At 42.9% G+C, this 17,123-nt stretch overlaps 1 protein-coding gene across 8 annotated transcripts in view; it reads left to right on the top strand.

Moving 5' to 3' along the window:
- The window catches only part of TTC6 (tetratricopeptide repeat domain 6), a 184,237-nt gene extending 168,060 nt beyond the window's left edge, over nt 1–16,177 (top strand). For 7 of the 8 annotated variants that reach the window (XM_075926899.1, XM_075926901.1, XM_075926903.1 and 4 more), the window contains one exon: nt 1,789–2,247. In XM_075926899.1, coding sequence (XP_075783014.1) covers nt 1,789–1,925 — 137 coding nt within the window. In that variant the 3' untranslated portion in view covers nt 1,926–2,247. Of the gene's footprint in view, nt 1–1,788; nt 2,248–16,032 lie in introns of those variants that run through there. The other variant, XM_075926900.1, reaches the window with a different exon arrangement.
- The last annotated feature ends 946 nt before the right edge of the window (nt 16,178–17,123 follow it).

Genomic DNA, 17,123 nt, shown 5'->3' with positions numbered 1-17,123 from the left:
TGAGTGATTATGACTTGCTCACAGAATTTACAAAACATTGTTCAGTACAAGGAATAGGTTCACTGGTTCCCAGAAAATAAAAACTATTATAAACCTTTATCCCGTCACTGTAATCAAACAAAAGCCTTTTATTAGTGTTCAAATCAGCTGAGACAAGATTTCCCCCTTTCAATTTCCAGCTATCACTACAATCATTGCTCTTACCTTTCCTCTTCTACCACCCCAGATTCAACTGCTGAGCTTCCAAAACCATGATCAGGTTGTTTAAAAATTCCCAGGATGAAGTTTTTTCATTGGATTTTGATAGCAAAGTCCTTGAGTCACATCCCTATACAAACTAAAGTATCATTGTTATGCTGCTGTCTGTACCATGAACCAAGTAATAGTTGATTGCCAATGCAACATTTTCTTCACCATTAATAAATATGATAAAATGTTCCTGACAAGTTAACTACAGGCAGTCCCTGAGTTATGTGGATCCAACTTACGTCAGATCCCTACATACGAAAGGGGCTTTTCTCGCCGTGGAGGACGCGGGCGGTGGGACCGCCCAGACGCGCAACGGTTCCGCCACCCACGTCCTCCGCGGTGAGAAAAGCTGCTCCATGTCTCCCTGGTCTGCTGGGGGGGGGGGGGGGGGGCCAGCAGACCAGGGAGACGCGGAGCAAAGCCGTGGAGAACGCGGGCGGTGGGACTGCAGCGTGTCTCGGCGGTCCCGCCGCCCGCGTCTCCCTGGTCTGCTGGAGGGAGGGGGGGGCGCAGCTAGTGCGTCCCCTCACCCCCTCAGCAGACCAGCCTTTTCTTGCCATGGAGGACGCGGGCGGCGGGACCATGGTGCGTCTGGGCGGTCCCACCGCCCGCGTCCTCCGCGGCGAGAAAAACCGCTCCGCGTCTCCCTGGTCTGCTGGGGGGTGGCGGGGCGCAGCTAGTGCGTTCCCCCCCCCCCCCAGCATACCAGGCTTTTCTCTCCGACGCTTGGGGTAGAGCAGCTGGGGCGCTGCCGGGTTGGTCCCTGCAGCACCGAGGGCGGTGCTGCGGGGACCTACCTGGCAGCGCCCCAGCTGCTCTGTCCCAGGCGTCCAGATTCAGCCGCTGTTGAAACTGATCAGCGGCTGATTCCAGGAAGCCCGGGGCAGAGCAGCTCTGCCCCGGGCTTCCTGTAGTCAGCCGCTGGTCAGTTTCAACAGCAGCTGAATCTGGACGCCAGTTCCGACTTACATACAAATTCAACTTAAGAACAAACCTACAGTCCCTATCTTGTACGTAATCCGGGGACTGCCTGTACTTACACTTTCATAAAATTAAGACAAACTTACATTGTAAGTATGATTTGAATAAAAATGTATAATTTCTTATCTTCATTGTTATGTTTTTCCATTAAAACTAGATTTTCATGAGTAGTACTGATGATTCTGAGACAATGAACATTGCTGGTACCAAGGAATAGAATGATAATGGCTTTCTGCTCCTTGATTTTTGTTTTAGTGTTAACTTGGTTTGGGAGCCAGAATGTGGCTTCTGATGCTTCAGCAGTTGTTAGAATCATACTTATAAACATGCCATGATGGTATCTGACATCAAAAAGAGTGTGAAAAGGAGACATGAGAGTGTAAATATCGTAACAAAATTACTTAGCTTTCCAGTATACAAATAATATGAATTTCCTATTGAGAGCATGTGGTTTTGTCACAACTTTCAAATGGGCTTTTAGCAAGTGTTGTTTTTTATAATCATCATCATCATCTTTTGAAATTTAAATACTTTAACATTTATTTTTCATTTTTACAGCACTGTCCATTCAACCTAATGACGCTTTGATGTATAAACTTAGAGCTGATGTTCGTGGTAAAATGGGTTTCAGTGAAGAAGCTATTGCTGATTACAAACAAGCAATCAGCATTCAAGAAATGATCGATGCAATGTGAAAAGATTCCAGTTCCTGCAAAACATGATAACCAGTTAGGTCTATTTATAGAGATTTATCTTATTTTAAATGAGAGATACTTGTTTAATATCTCAAATACTATTTAGAAAAATGTATTATGTTAGCAATAGGCTTGGTACAAAAGGTTAGTTTTGTCTATGAGAAAAATATTGTTATTCCTGTAATAACTCGTTTTCATTTTTAGATGAACTTCTGCACATATGTTATCTTCCTGCATAACTTCTTGCTTAATTCAGTGCAAAATTAAACCAAGCTATATAAGAAGAGAATGTTAACATTAAATATGTAATTTCACAAAGTCAACCTCAGATTTTCTTTATTCAGTCACACCAAATGGCAGCTGGAGAATGAAACAGGGACAAGAGAATAAATATAAATGTGGAAGGCCTCATCTTCATTAATTGTAATAGAGGAGGGAGCAAGCACCACGAAACATCAGTTATTTTCTCAGGTCCAATGTGATATTAAATGGCAAAGTAACCAATATTTAGAATTGGCTTATTTTTGTCCAATTCTTATTCTTCTCCTCCTATTTCAGTGAGAGAGAATACCTGAGCCTTTGTTGATTTCAGATCTTTTCTACCTTAGGCTAATATGGTCCACTTGCCATCTCTTAGGCCTCTTACATGTTTGCCCGAGAGTTGTCCCCTTTGAGCTTTTTACTGACACTGGACACCATCTATAAATTGTGATAAAACTTACAAACTGCACTTGTTAAATTTACAGTTTTTAACTTGCTGTTCTTTCTCTACACTAACTTAAAAATAGGCCTTCAGGATGCTGATGATAATCTATACAGACCTATCACAATCTTGTATATAGTTAAAAGGTGAGAGAACACAACAGCAACAGCAGTAGGATAACTGCTGCATCTCAATGAGGGTAGTGATGTCTGACTGCCATTCAGCAAATGGGCAGCAGGAGAAAGCGGAGAAATATATCCTTTCCTTCCCCAACCCCATTCCCACACAAGCAGTTTCTATGTGCATTATGGGCAGGGACACTGTGTGCAAAGTTCAAGAGCATCCAAGCCAGGCCCTCCTTTCCTCAGGGCCCAGGGATTATCTATCCCCTGCCAATTGACTCAAGCATCCCCCAATTTAAATATAAAATATAAAAAAATGGACAAGAAATAAATTTCACTTAAATACATTATACTAGGCATGCACTAGTACATTTCTTCAAAGTGAATTAAATAATAGATCACTATATTGGATTTTGAACCTTAAGAACGAGATTTAGAAGTTAGTTGAACAGAATTTTGCTTTGATCATGTTCATTGAAATTTGAAACTTAGGTATAATGAAATATCAACAGAAATAAAAAACAGTCAACCCTAAACCTCATACACTGAAACTATCAAATGTGGTCCATATCTAGTTATAATGTACCACTATATTCTATACAGCTAGGCACTCAGATATTACCATGCGGTGGATGGGATAAGAATCTTTGTTGAACGGAATAGAAATAAAACATTTGTTCAACCGGAAAACTTTAAGCAATTTCACAAGATTGAGTGGAGGTGAATTTTCAATGACGCAAATGGTAGTGAGGCACCTTATTCTCATTGATAGTCTTTGGGAGTTATGCATTTAAACCCCTTACTCGAAAAGTGCTATCAATTTTCCTTGTGAAACATGAATGAAGAAGGGAGCGTTTATGGTGAAGCTGATGATAAAATGCTAGTTCATGATTATAATTACATAGTCTTCTCTATGCAAAATAAATCACTCAATGGCAAGGAAATAATTTACATTAACATTCATAATAAGAAAAAAATAATTGACGAAACTTGAATTTATTATTTAATGGGTCACACAGTTCCATTTTCATTTCCTGACAAATCCCTATAGGTTTTTCATTGTTGACGCCACGGTAAAAAAGTCAAAACTACATTGCCTGAGACATTCCCTTTTTTGAATATGACATACAATGCTATTCACCACTTATGTCTACATAGAGCTTTTTTATTTGGTTTTTCCCTTAACTAAGCAATCTTTCTTTAGTAAATATCACATAGTGATGGCTAACTGGTATTATAGCTCTTTTCTCTAACTTTCTGCAGTTCTGACCATCTGGTGCACTATTAAAATTCTCACTTTATGATATTCTGATTTTTGAAAAATATAAATGACTGGGTATATCATAACTGAAGTCTATAAAATGTAGATAGGAACTCCCAAGAAATATATTGTTTTCTATTTCTTTGAATATTTAAGACTATTCATTATCAGTGGGAAATAGGTCAATGGAGGGATGATAGGAGTTACTACAGAGAACTTTCTGGGTGTCTGGCTGATGAGTCTTGCCCACATGCTCAGGGTTTAGCTGATCGCCATATTTGGGGTCGGGAAGGAATTTTCCTCCAGGGTAGATTGGCAGAGGCCCTGGAGGTTTTTCGCCTTGCTCTGTAGCATGGGGTACAGATCACAGCTAGAGGATTCTCTGCATCTTGGGGTCTTCAAAGTATTTGAAGGCTTCAATATCTGAGATATAGGTGAGAGGATTATTCTAGGAGGGGTGTGTGAGATTTTGTGGCCTGCACTGTGCAGGGGGTCAGACTAGATGATCATAATGGTCCCTTCTGACCTTAAAGTCTATGAGTCTATGAGTGATATCAAACTAGTGATATCACACTACTGGATTTTAAAAACATTTAATTTTCAGAGAGAGATGGATAATTTTTTAGTATGATTGTATGATGGTGGTGGGGCAGAGATTAGCAGCCCTAAGGTCCCTTCTGGAAAGCTTTTTCTTAAATCTAAGAAAGGATATATCAACAGAGAAGTAAAAGTGGTTGTCAGCCTACTTTATTAGACAAGGCAAAGTTCAAAGAGCAATTCCTGCCACCACGTATGCAGTAATAAATGAGAGAGAGGTGGTATTTCTACAACAGCCTGTAGAATCCTTAAGGGTATGTCTACACTTGCAGCCTAAATCGAACTAGGGCTGCAAATGTAGGCATTGGGAATTGCGAATCAAGCCTGGGATTTAAATGTCCCGCGCTTGATTTGCATCTTCCCGGCCGGGCGCCATTTTTTAAATTTAGAAGCCCAAAGTAACTGCCCGCGTCTATATGCAGCAGTGAAACCAACGTTCAAAATAAAGCCCTAGTTCGAACTACCTGCTAAACCTCATTGCAGGAGGAATAACAGGTAGTTCAAACTAGGGCTTTATTTCAAACGCCCCATTGGCAGATCCCTTATGCCTCCTGCAAGGGGGTTTACAGGATCTGTCGAAAAAGGCTTTCTTTCTCGACAGATCCCCCTCTAGACTGCTGTTTTTTGTGGACAAAGTGCTGAGTCAGCAAAACGCGGTGGCCATTTTTATGCAAATTAGGTGCGGGATATTTAAATCCCTGCCTGTTTAGCAATGTTGACCTGCCTAATCTGCATCTCTCTGCTGACGGAGGGATGCAGTCTAGACATACCCTCAATGATGTGATCAGGTTGTACCTGGCCCTGATATAGCTATATGGTGGAGGTGCATAAATGCAAGGCATTTTTGGATCCAGTGTGATTGTCTCCTCCTGCAAGCACCAGGAAAAACTCAGTTTTTGCATTCAAAGTGAAGGTTCAATGAGGGTGCTGTCCTGAATCTCTCCAGTGTACAGGAAATGTTGCAGCTTCTGAAACACACTCCCTGACAGTAATCTCTCTGGTACAGCACACCTCTGCATTGTAGCTAAAAGGCACAGTCTATTCTTGTATGCAGTTTGACATGGGGAAAAAATACGTTTTCTGCATACAGCAAGACCCATAACAGATGTTTGGGAGGTTCATTAATTAGAGACAAATGCTCAAATTCTTACTTAGATCTGACTCAGATCTTATTTGGGTAGACTAAAATCAATGTACATGTTGCTTAGGTAACAGCTGAGTAAGAATTTAAGTTGCACAACTTCTCTTCTCGTTCATTATTTGAGATCTAGTGCCCCTCACCTGTGGAACTTGAAGTGGTCCAGCATCGTCATTAAGACTCCAGGACTAGAGCTCTGCTCTTCAACTAAGGCTACCATATTTTCTGCCCCCAGCAGTGGAACAAGTTGATGGTTCAGTTTCTCCCAACCATTTAGTTTTAAAACCTATATTTGTATTTGTTATAATGGTATTGCAACTTACTATCTTTCTCCTCTGGTTTGGGTAATTGGAAGCATTGTAGTTTCAATCACCTGGATCTTCTGCAGGACAGTCTATGCTGAGCTCCTGTGTACCCACTCAGGGCACGTCTTCACTACCTGCTAGATCCATTGGGGATTGAATTATTGCAACTATATTTGATGCAATGAATGGACCACTGAGCAGTCTCCCATTGACTCCAGTACTCCACCAGGGTTAAAAAGCATAGGCTGAGTTGATGGGAGAGTGTCGACTTACCACAGTGAAGATACTACGGTAAGTAGACCTAAGTAATTTAGATTGAAGGCCCTCAATAGTGTGGACTAGGCCTCAGGCATGACAGAATTGTTCCGCAAACTCCTGATGTAAATCTAAGCAGTGTTCTCTACGTGAGGTAGCGCTTCCAGGCTCCACAGAGGGTGAATTATGCCCTTCCTGATGCCAGCCAGCTGATCCTTGTGCTTCCATTGGGTAGAGAATTGAGTCAGACTGGTGCATTGGGTTCCCACCTTGCCAAGGACCCGTGGCTCCCACACAGAATATCTCAGACAGAAGCTTCTGAGGACAGTCTAAGGATGAGGAGAAAGCTATCTGTCTAGTTTTAGAGACAAGTCCTGCATCAGATCTGGACTAGAGGGGGAAAGCCCTGAAAAGATTCACTTCTGTCAGATACTGAAGTGGATCTTAGCTCATTGAGGAAAGAAATAGGGCTCCTACATAGTTCCCTTTCTGTCCCATGTGAACCAGGGGACTGTCAATATACTTTGGGATAAGTCTTACAAATCCCACAGATTCCACAAAAGGCAAAAAGCAAAGTGTGTCCTTCTTCCAGCAGTGATGATTATTGTTCTTGAACAAATGAAGATGAAAATGAGGGATCAACTCCCTTCTTCTTCCAGGAACATCCCCGGGGTTGTTCCACCTGTTGAAGCAAAAGACTTCCATGTGTTTAGGTGGCTAAGAAACAGCTTTATTGATCAATAAGGCACAAAGTGAGCCAAACGTGACCCCAGCAGAGCTGGGCCCAGTAAGGCTGTTCAACACAATCAATCCTAGTATTTTATACCCTTACCCAAACAAGTCTGACGTCAGGGCAAGAAATCAAAGCGAACTTCAAAAAGAAACTACTATCAGGAAAGAAAGAAACAGGTTTTAGGGAGTGAGAGTTTCAACTCAGAATAGTTCATTAACACATTCCAACAGCCCATCTTACTGGCTTTTTTCCACATTGGTGAAAGTCAGTTACTTAACTGGCGTACGTGCAGAAGCAAGAAACTGAAATGGCTTTTGTTATACAGAACGGCTTCTAGCTAAATATGAAATGGTTTCCACACACCAGTGCTGCTGCACCTATGGTCCACAGATTTCTGATAGCAGTGCCCTTCTTGTTGGCTGTTCACTTGCAGTGCTGGCATGCAGGAGTTAGAATGGTCATCCTGCGCGCACAGTTCTCTGACCATCGCAGGCTTTGGTTGCAGCAGAGCAATTGCCCTACTTTAACTCAGTCTATAACTCCTATTAGCTGTTACTAGTTAGGTTATTTTAAATTTTAAATTAGCTTGGAGTAGCTTTCCTTTTTCTTACCCACCAAAATAAAAAAAAAAAGAAGAAAAAGAAGGAGGAGGAGGAGAGAGAATCTCTCCCCTATGCTTCACAAAAGCCGCCGCTTTTAAAGCCGGCACAGAACTGTGGCCTTTTCAGATGACTCTTACCACAACATACCTGGTTCCTCAGGATTCAAGAAGCGTGAATCCTGTAGCTCTCCACCTCCATTTCTGATGGATACTCTCACTGAGTCTGTTGCCTTGGTTAAAGACATAATACTCAGCAGTGCAAATACTGCTTGAAATTGACTAGCAGGACCAGAAGTTAGACAACTGCAGCTTAAAATCATGTAGTTGGAATCTGACTCCAAGTCCACACTAAAGCAGCACTCATGGGCATCACCCCACCCCAGATCTCCTGGGGTGCCCAGAATAAGGGGCCAAATTGCATCCCAAGTCCCAGGGACCAAGACAGAGCTCAACTGCTCAGAAAGAGGTCATGCTCCTCAATGGTTTCAGATTCACCACCGAGGAAGCACTCTGGCAACAGAAAGCCTGTCTCCGCGTCCACCACAGCCAACGTGACAGAAAAGCAGGTGGCGAAACGGACCGGCATTTAGAAAAGCCGGGATCCTAAGGAGAAAGTCCGACCTTCCCCCTCTAAGACAAGCACAGAGTGCGCAAGCAAAAGCTCCACACCGGCAAAACCCACCATCAATGGCTATGTCGAAGGCATAGCAACAACTGCCCTGTTCACAGCACCACTCAAGCCACTGCTGGTGGTACCAACAAGGACAAAATCGGCACCACCAGCAGAAGTGCTAACAGCAGCACAGGTGAGAGTGCACTCATTGCTGGCTCCTGGCTCAGCAGCACAATTGCTTAAAGGGCCAGTACCACGTAACAGTGCGAAACCACACGAGCCATACAGCACCGGCTACAATACCTATACCGGCACCGATACCTTATACACCACAGAGCTACATGCTGCTCCCCTCACCACACCTGCCTCAGTTTACCTTGACAGCAGACTTGGCAGTGGGATTGGTACTGGGGATGCCACTATTCGCCTGCAGGCTCAGTGTCTTGTCATCATTGGCTTCAATGCCCCCACTACTGAGCAAGAAGGAGGACAATGAAGGCTCGCTATACAAGAGTACCCCAAGAACTTTGATAGAAAAGTACCTCAAGAGCTTTGTCGCCTAAACTACTACAGGGTCAGCAGTGGCAACAACCACAATGGCTCCCACCAGCCATGCCATCCAACTGGTCATACTGGTACCAGTGGGCAGCCTATAGACTCCTACAGCCCCAGATACCTCAGGGGTACCAGATCCAGGAGCCCTCTAAGAACTCCCCTGAACTCTCCACCTTGTCAGAGGAAGAAGGGGAAATAGATGTCACAGGGGCAGAAGGAAGATTAGACTCAATACCAAACAAGCACATTCTATCCTCGCCACCCGAGGACACAATCATGCCCCCACCAACCATCGCAGTGGATAATTTTAGGTCTTTCCAAGAGCTCTTTAAGAGGGTGGCAATTACTCTGGACATTCTACTCTCGGCTATGCCTGAAACCCAACACAAACTCACGAACATCTTACCTCGTCACAAGCTAAGCTACCCATCCCCATGAATGAAGTACTGATGGATCCAGCCAAGGCCCTGTGGAAGACACCAACATCGATTCCACCGACCAGCAAAAGATCCAATTGAAAATACTATGTATTCCCCAAAAATGTGGAATTCTTGTTTTTGCACCCCTCACCAAAGTCTTTGGTGGTCGAAGTTGCTAACCAAAGGGGCAAACAGCAGATGATCTGTTCAGGCCCACATACCAAGGAATGGTAGCGCCTGGACATATAGGGAAGAAAGGCCTACTTGTCTGCTAGCCTGCAAATCAGGATTGCAAATTACATGGCGCTCCTAGCAAAGTACACACACCACATATTTGATCAACTGTCAACTTTTACTACAGAGCTTCCTGACAACAAAAAGGAACAATGCAGTGCAAACATGAAGGAAAGGGCATTGATCTCCAGAACAGTCCTGCTGGCAGCACTGGATACTGCTGATACAGCTTCAAGGTCCTTAGTGTCCGTAGTAGTCATGAGGTGGGTGTCTTGGCTCCAATTGTCGGGCTTCCCGAGGAAGATGCAATCCCTGGTCGAAGATCTACTATTCAAGGGAACGAAGCTATTTGCTGAGTCCACTAACTGTTCCCTCCGCACACTGAAGGACTCTAGAGCCACTCTGAGGACATTAGGCATACAAACAAAGAAACAGGGAAGACCTTTCAAACAACTCTACAGACCAGCCCTGTTTAATCAGCAACTTAGGCATTACAACAACAGGTGACAACCCAGACAAAATAGACACAGGCAGGCCGCTGACCATGCAACTGCACAGCAGCTTTCAACATCCCGTCAAGCATTCTGAAAGTCTGGTCAAGGGTCATACAGTACTGAGTTCTCCAAAGCAGCAAGACAAACATTATACACCATTTGGCAGCACACTAGTTGCTTTCTATGCAACATGGCGGAACATCATTACAGACAAATGGGTATTGGAGATCATCAAAACCGGTTATTGCATTCCATTTACTTCTATACCACATCACCAATTCCCTTTTCCATCCCTTTTCAGAGACCCCTCTCTCGAACTTGTGCTTGCACAAGAGGCACAGCACCTCTTACAACTGGGGGCTATAAAAGAGGTCCCACAGGGAGAAGGGATTCTACTCCCACTACTTCCGGACAACCAAGAAGTCAGGGAGTGGAGACCGATATTAGATCTCTGAAAACTAAACTGATTGGTTCGTTACCAATGATTCAAAATGATAATCCTAGCCACAATCTTTCCTGTCTTGGAAAAGGGGGATTGGCTGTCCACCCTCAATCTCTGAGATGTGTACTTTCACATCACAGTATACCCATCCCACAGACGATTCCTGAGGTTCACTGTAAGAAATAGGCACTTTCCATACAAAGTGCTACCATTCAGACTCTCAACAGTCCCAAGAATCTTCTCAAAACTCTTGGCCGTTGTAGGTGCTCCCTTAAGAAGAATGGGTGTCGCCATTTTCCCATACTTAGATGACTGTTTAATAAGGGGAACCATGGCACATGACACAGAGCAAGCAGTTGCTATCACCAGAGCACTGTTTGACTCTCTGGGCCTACAGATCAATCTGGAAAAGTGTATCCTTACCCCAACCCAGACCAAAGACTGTGTAGGAGCACACCTGGAATACATGAAAGCGATGGTGTTGCTACTCCACCACAGCTTCACAGCTGTCAGAGATCTGGTGTTGCTAGCACAAACCAGCCCATCCATAATGGCAAGACAATGCCTGCAACTACTGGGACACATGGCAGCAGCCACGTTTGTTGTACCACATGGCCAGCTGCACATGAGACCGCTACAGGCCTGGCTAAGAACGGTGTACAGACCACAAATACACTACGTAAACAGGCACCTCGCCATGCCAAACAACATAAAGTCCTCACTAATGTGGTGGACAGTACATCAAAATGTCTGTATGGTGGTACCCTTCCAGTGTCCACCTTCAACAATAATGACAGAGGCCTCACTAATAGGCTGGGGAGCTCACCTGGACAAAAACGTAGTGCAGGATCAATGGTACAGGGACGAGACCAACAACCACATAAATGTGCTTAGAGCAGTCTGCAATACCTGTGTCCACTTTCAGCCTATTATCCAGAACAAAACAGTCCGGATGTGTCTAGACTGGCCAGTTTTTCCGGAAAATCAGCCTCTTTTGCTGAAAAACTTGCCAGCTGTCTACACTGGCCGCTTGAATTTCCGCAAGAACACTGACGATCTCATGTAAGAAATTAGTGCTTCTTGCGGAAATACTATGCTGCTCCCGTTCAGGCAAAAGTCCTTTTGCGCAAAAGCTTTTGCGCAAAAGGGCCAGTGTAGACAGCTCAGATTTTTTGTGCGCAAAAAAGCCCTGATCGCGAAAATGGCGATCAGGGCTTTTTTTTGCGCAAAAGCGCGTCTAGATTGGCACGGACGCTTTTCCACAAAAAGTGCTTTTGCAGAAAAGCATCCATGCCAATCTAGATGCTCTTTTCCGCAAATGCTTTTAACTGAAAACTTTTCCGTTAAAAGCATTTGCGGAAAATCGTGCCAGTCTAGACGTAGCCTCCAAGTGTTAACAGACAATACTACGACAATGAACTACATCAATCAGCAAGGGGGAATGTGATCCCACCAGTTATGCCAGGAAGCCATAAAGCTATGGGAGTGGTGCATCCCCAGTAATATAACACTCATAACTACCTATCTCCCCGGCAAGGGCAACATCAAAGCGGACAGTCTCAGCAGGGATTTCAACCATGAGTGGGAAATCGACCCCAAAATGCTAAAACACCTATTCCGGAGATGGGGGTTCCCCTCGATAGACCTATTTGCCACCAGCAAAAACAAGAAGTGCCACTGCTAGTGTTCAAGAGCGGGCATAGGACACCAGTCCTTAGGGGATGCATTCAGCATAAAATGGGAAGCACCTCTACTGTATGAGTTCCCACTATTTCCGCTGATTCAGTGCACTATCCTGAAAAGCAGACAGGACAAAGCAAAGGTTATACTGACAGCCCCCAAGTGGCCCAGACAGACCTGGTACTCATACTTTCTGTGGATGAGCTTTTGCCAACCATATACCTTCTGCCCAGTCCGATTTCTGTTGACACAGCAGAACGGCCAGAGTCTCCATCTGGACGTACATTCTCTTCACCTCCACGCATTGATGGTGTTTGACTGATATCCTCAGAGGCTTACTACCCCAAGGAGATACAGCAAACCCTGGTCAACTGTCGGAGACCTGCAAGAAGAAAAACATATAATCAGAAATGACACCGCTTCAAGATATTGTGCCTCAGTAAAGGCTGAGCAGATCTCATTAAGCAGAGCTGTGCACTAACTGATGAGCTGAGGAGAAATCTGAAGTTAATTGGGCCATTAGGCCAATGGTACAAAAGACATGGGAAGGATGTGACACAACTAGAGAGAGAGAGAGATTGCTTATCATTTGCTTGTTCACTGTGCCCTGCGTGCCTCAGGAGCTGAGGGCTCCCCAAAACTATAGGAGGCTATGACGAGTGATGGAAATTAATATGGTAAATAATATGGACCTGGTGTTTTATCAGCAAAAAAGTTTTTGAGCTGTTTGTGGACTTAAGCAGGTGGGTCTCACTACACATGGTCACTCCCTCTTCCCTTATCCTGAGCATGTATAGGGAAGCAGAGAGAGATCTGTATCTCCTGTGCTGCTCTGCCTCAGGATGTGGCCTGATGGAAGCTGTGCCTGTCTGACTTCCGCTCAAGATGCCTCATTCTTCCAGGAAAGGGGGCTCAGAAAAAGGACAGCAACAGAAAGGGAATTGTGCTTTCTGAGCATCACCATAACATCTTGGTCTGCTAGGGAAGGGGTTTCCCGCTCTGCTCCCTCCACAGTTAAAGACTTAGGAGAAGTTCAGGCAGCCTGTGATGGAAACAGAGGCAAATGAGACTTGCATTTCCTGGAGCTGCACTTCAACGGAATTACAAAGGGGTCACTGACAAATCTCTTCCTGTGTTCAAAACAATCCTGCTTTTACTCAGTAAAGCCTCGAGTGCTGTCAAGTTGCTCCTATAGCATTTACATGGATCATAACCAGCCTGGAGGAGCTGGTAGGCAGCCTTTCAGGCTCCAGGGGATAGCTATCAAGTTACTTCCACTATTGAGGCATGGGTTTCAGTACCCCTCCTCCGGTGTGTGGGTTCTATAAATAGTGTACAACCTCCATCCCCTCCTTCCCCCCCCCCACCAAAATCCCAAACCACAGCCCTAAAGAACTTTTCTAGAATAGTGGTTCCATCCTATCTGTGACCATGATGACTGCCAGCCGCTTCAGCAGATGGTGTAAGAAACCAAATAGTGGACAATAATGGTACTGACAGAGGAAATCTCTCCCAACTTCCTGCTAGAGATTGTCTGATGATTGAGGCATGAATGTTTAATCCTCTCCAAAGGTAGGAAGTAGCCAGAGATCAGAGCTTCTCTATGGCAATATAAACAACTTTCTAGTCACAGAAGAATTTTCTCCCTTTTAAGACCATGCCATAAAGGATACATAAAAGAGGGAAAAGAAAGTTTTTAATCCTTCACTGGCCCAAAAAGCACTTTGGACTTGCTAGACAAGTTTTGGTATGAGTTCCCCTAAACTTACAAAAACCTGGCTTTATAATGAGGAAAATATCATTTTTATAGCTTCAGAAACTTTTCTGTTCAAAGTAAGTTCCTTTCCCCACAATTCCTGGGAAATAGGTTCTCCCATCATTTTGTTCTTACCTTTGGAACATTGTGTCATAAATAGGCATTCCTACAGCTCTACAGATTTATCTTACACATACATAGGCTAATTGTACCCTGTTAATCTCATTGTATACATAATGCCAGGTTCTTAGGGCCTCAAGGTTACTGCAGGCAAGATGTATGAATCCTGCAATATCTGGGAAACTATTCACAGAAGTCTCTAGAAACATGGGGCTGGTGTTGGGGAGTGTATGAGCATAATTGGAAAAAAATCTGCAAGCAAGCTTCTTTCCTCTGCAAAGGAATCGTTTGTTAGAAAGTTACTATTGCACTAGTTCCCAGATAACCCCTTAGTTTATAAAACTATTGCTTCATCTGAGGGAAACTTTTGTTCTCTGCTATACTAATTAAATTCTCTTGATCCTTTCCCTTCCTACTTCTAGAATTCATTGCTCACTATTTCCCAGGAGTAATGAATGAGGAGAGAGTTGTGCAATAGAATGAGAAGTTTCTTACCTGATCATTTTCATTCTGCTAGCACCTTCTCTCTAAATTCAATGTCTGGTAATCCAGTAAATAACCAGACTGCAAACTGAAGATTTTCTCTAAAGAGAGACGGACATATATTGTCTCCAAGTTAATTTAATGCATTTTGTCAAGTTGTCTTAAAGCTAATAATTGGTTGCTGGAGTGTTTCTACACCTGTGAAAGAATTCTTCTGATGGCCTGAGTTGAAAAATGGAGTCTAGTTCTTAAAGCTTCCAGCAATAAGGTTGCATTGCCTCTGAATTCCACAGGAGGTGGGCATTAGCCTATGGAGAGCAGTTTCTAACGGAATGTAAGAAATTTCTCATTCATAATACTTCTTATTAATTTCACAGAGAGTTTTGAATGAGTTAGGATGTCAAGATTTGGTCCATTGCAATTGCATGAATTGAGTTCTGCAAGCTAGGCTAAATCACTAAAAATCAACTTCATGAATGTCTCTGCAACTTCAAGATGTTTATTGCATTAGAAAAAATTGGAACCTTCTTTAATTATCCTGTAAATGAACCAGATATTTTCTGTTCTCAAAACTTAGATACAAAATTTATATCTGAGGCAAAGATATTGGAGCTCGTCCTGTAACACTGGCTTTGAATCCAAACCAAGGACTGGTGGGAAAAGATGAGCTACTTTCTTGGGTATCATCCTTTTTTATTGGTTTATATAATAGAGAACAGAAATAATCAGTCCTGACCAAAATCACATAAGCTTTATATGTGTGCTATAGTCATCATGATTTATGGACCTTATAAAAAGATCATAACAGTCCCTTCTGACTTTCAGATACATGCATCTCATTGTGATTTTATTTTTCTGCTTCTTTGTTCCTTTTTATTTCCTCCAAGTGAATATGCTATTTGACAAAAGCTAGGTTTATTCAGAAACTTTGCCTTTATTTAGATATATATGCAGAAGCTGATACTTTAAACATTCTGCTTCACTTAACTTAAGAAAAGTGAAGATACATAAATAGTGGCAAATCCTTGTGGTTCAATATAATATTCAAGTTTGTTCAGTACACTCTATTCATTGAGGATTGCTCCTATCTTTTTTTCCAGGATATTTTGTTAGTTATTTTGTAATGATAATGCTGTCATTTTACTTCCTTTAGTATTTTATCATTACTCTTTTAATCAGCAGAAATATCTCAAAAACAATGTTCCTATCTTATATGCTTTATCAAGGGAATGATAAAGTGAGGTATTGCATGCTATTGCTTCAGAAAAATTATCCCTGTGATTATAAGTAATACTATGAAAAAATAAGAGTTTTCAGCTTCATACTGGCAAAAAAAAAGATAGAGATGTTAGTGTTCTTCAGCTTTATATGTATGCTATAGTCATCATGATTTATGGGCCTTATAAAAAGAGTTTCAAGAATAATTCTATGATCATTTTTGCAGTTTCATAAACATTAAAAAAGTTATATCAAGTTGGATAGAGGAAATTGAGGCATTACTAAAAAAGCTGTTTGTCACCTAAGGGCAAATCTATATATTTAAAGGACTGAAACTACTCTTCTCCCTCTCTCCCATTTTCTTTAAAATACCCGCAGATATGTCAGCAGAAAGCCAACTGCTCTGAGTTAATGAGTGATTGAAAATGCAGTTAGGAGGAGGAATTGGGAAGAAGCAACAGCAGAAGCAAAGTAGAGAACAAGCAAATAAACTTGTACTTGTTTCTGAAATTTTGGCCAGACAATACAAAATGTCATTGCCATTACAATCTTGGATCAATACCTGAATTTGAGTGATAAAAGGATTTCATTAATATGATTCAGAAAGAAGACTAGAATGTTTTATGAGATGCTACACTAATTTGATCGAAATATCTACAATAGATCATAGTCAAATAGGAGACTAAATTACAATTAAGGCTCACACAAGGTGAGGCTAAAGCACCATGGGGCACTATTAATTTATTGTATTGATTTATAAAGTATCTATTGCTGAAGCAACTAGGCCTAGATCCTCAACAGTATTGAAATCAAGGGAAGTTAGGAGCCTAAATATCTTTGAAGATCCGGGCCCTGGGTGCTTGTTTACAAAATTATAAACATGGGTAGCATTAAGGAACAACTGCTGCATTGTACGGAAGTGTAAGTAAACTCCAGAGTCATTCTGGATATTTATATGTTCCATAACTGAGCTGTACCTTAGTCTGTATGGGTATGTCTACACTACCCCGCTAGTTCGAACTAGCGGGGTAATGTAGGCATACCGCACTTGCAAATGAAGCCCGGGATTTGAATTTCCCGGACTTCATTTGCATAAGCGGGGAGCCGCCATTTTTAAAACCCCGCTGGTTCGAACCCCGTGCAGCGCGGCTACACGGGGCTCGAACTAGGTAGTTCGGACTAGGCTTCCTATTCCGAACTACTGGTACACCTCGTTCGGACTAGGTTCCGAACTACCGGTACACCTTCCTCGGAATAGGAAGCCTAGTCCGAACTACCTAGTTTGAGCCCCGTGTAGCCTCGCTGCACAGGGTTCGAACCAGCGGGGTTTTAAAAATGGCGGCTCCCCGCTTATGCAAATGAAGCCCGGGAAATTCAAATCCCGGGCTTCATTTGCAAGTGCGGTATGCCTACATTACCCCGCTAGTTCGAACTAGCGGGGTAGTGTAGACATACCCTATGTATAGTTG

Source organism: Pelodiscus sinensis, chromosome 4, assembly GCF_049634645.1.
Source record: "Pelodiscus sinensis isolate JC-2024 chromosome 4, ASM4963464v1, whole genome shotgun sequence".
Classification (NCBI taxonomy): domain Eukaryota; kingdom Metazoa; phylum Chordata; order Testudines; family Trionychidae; genus Pelodiscus; species Pelodiscus sinensis.
Note: the sequence above shows the minus strand (reverse complement) of the source record. Positions and strands in the feature narration are given on the sequence as shown.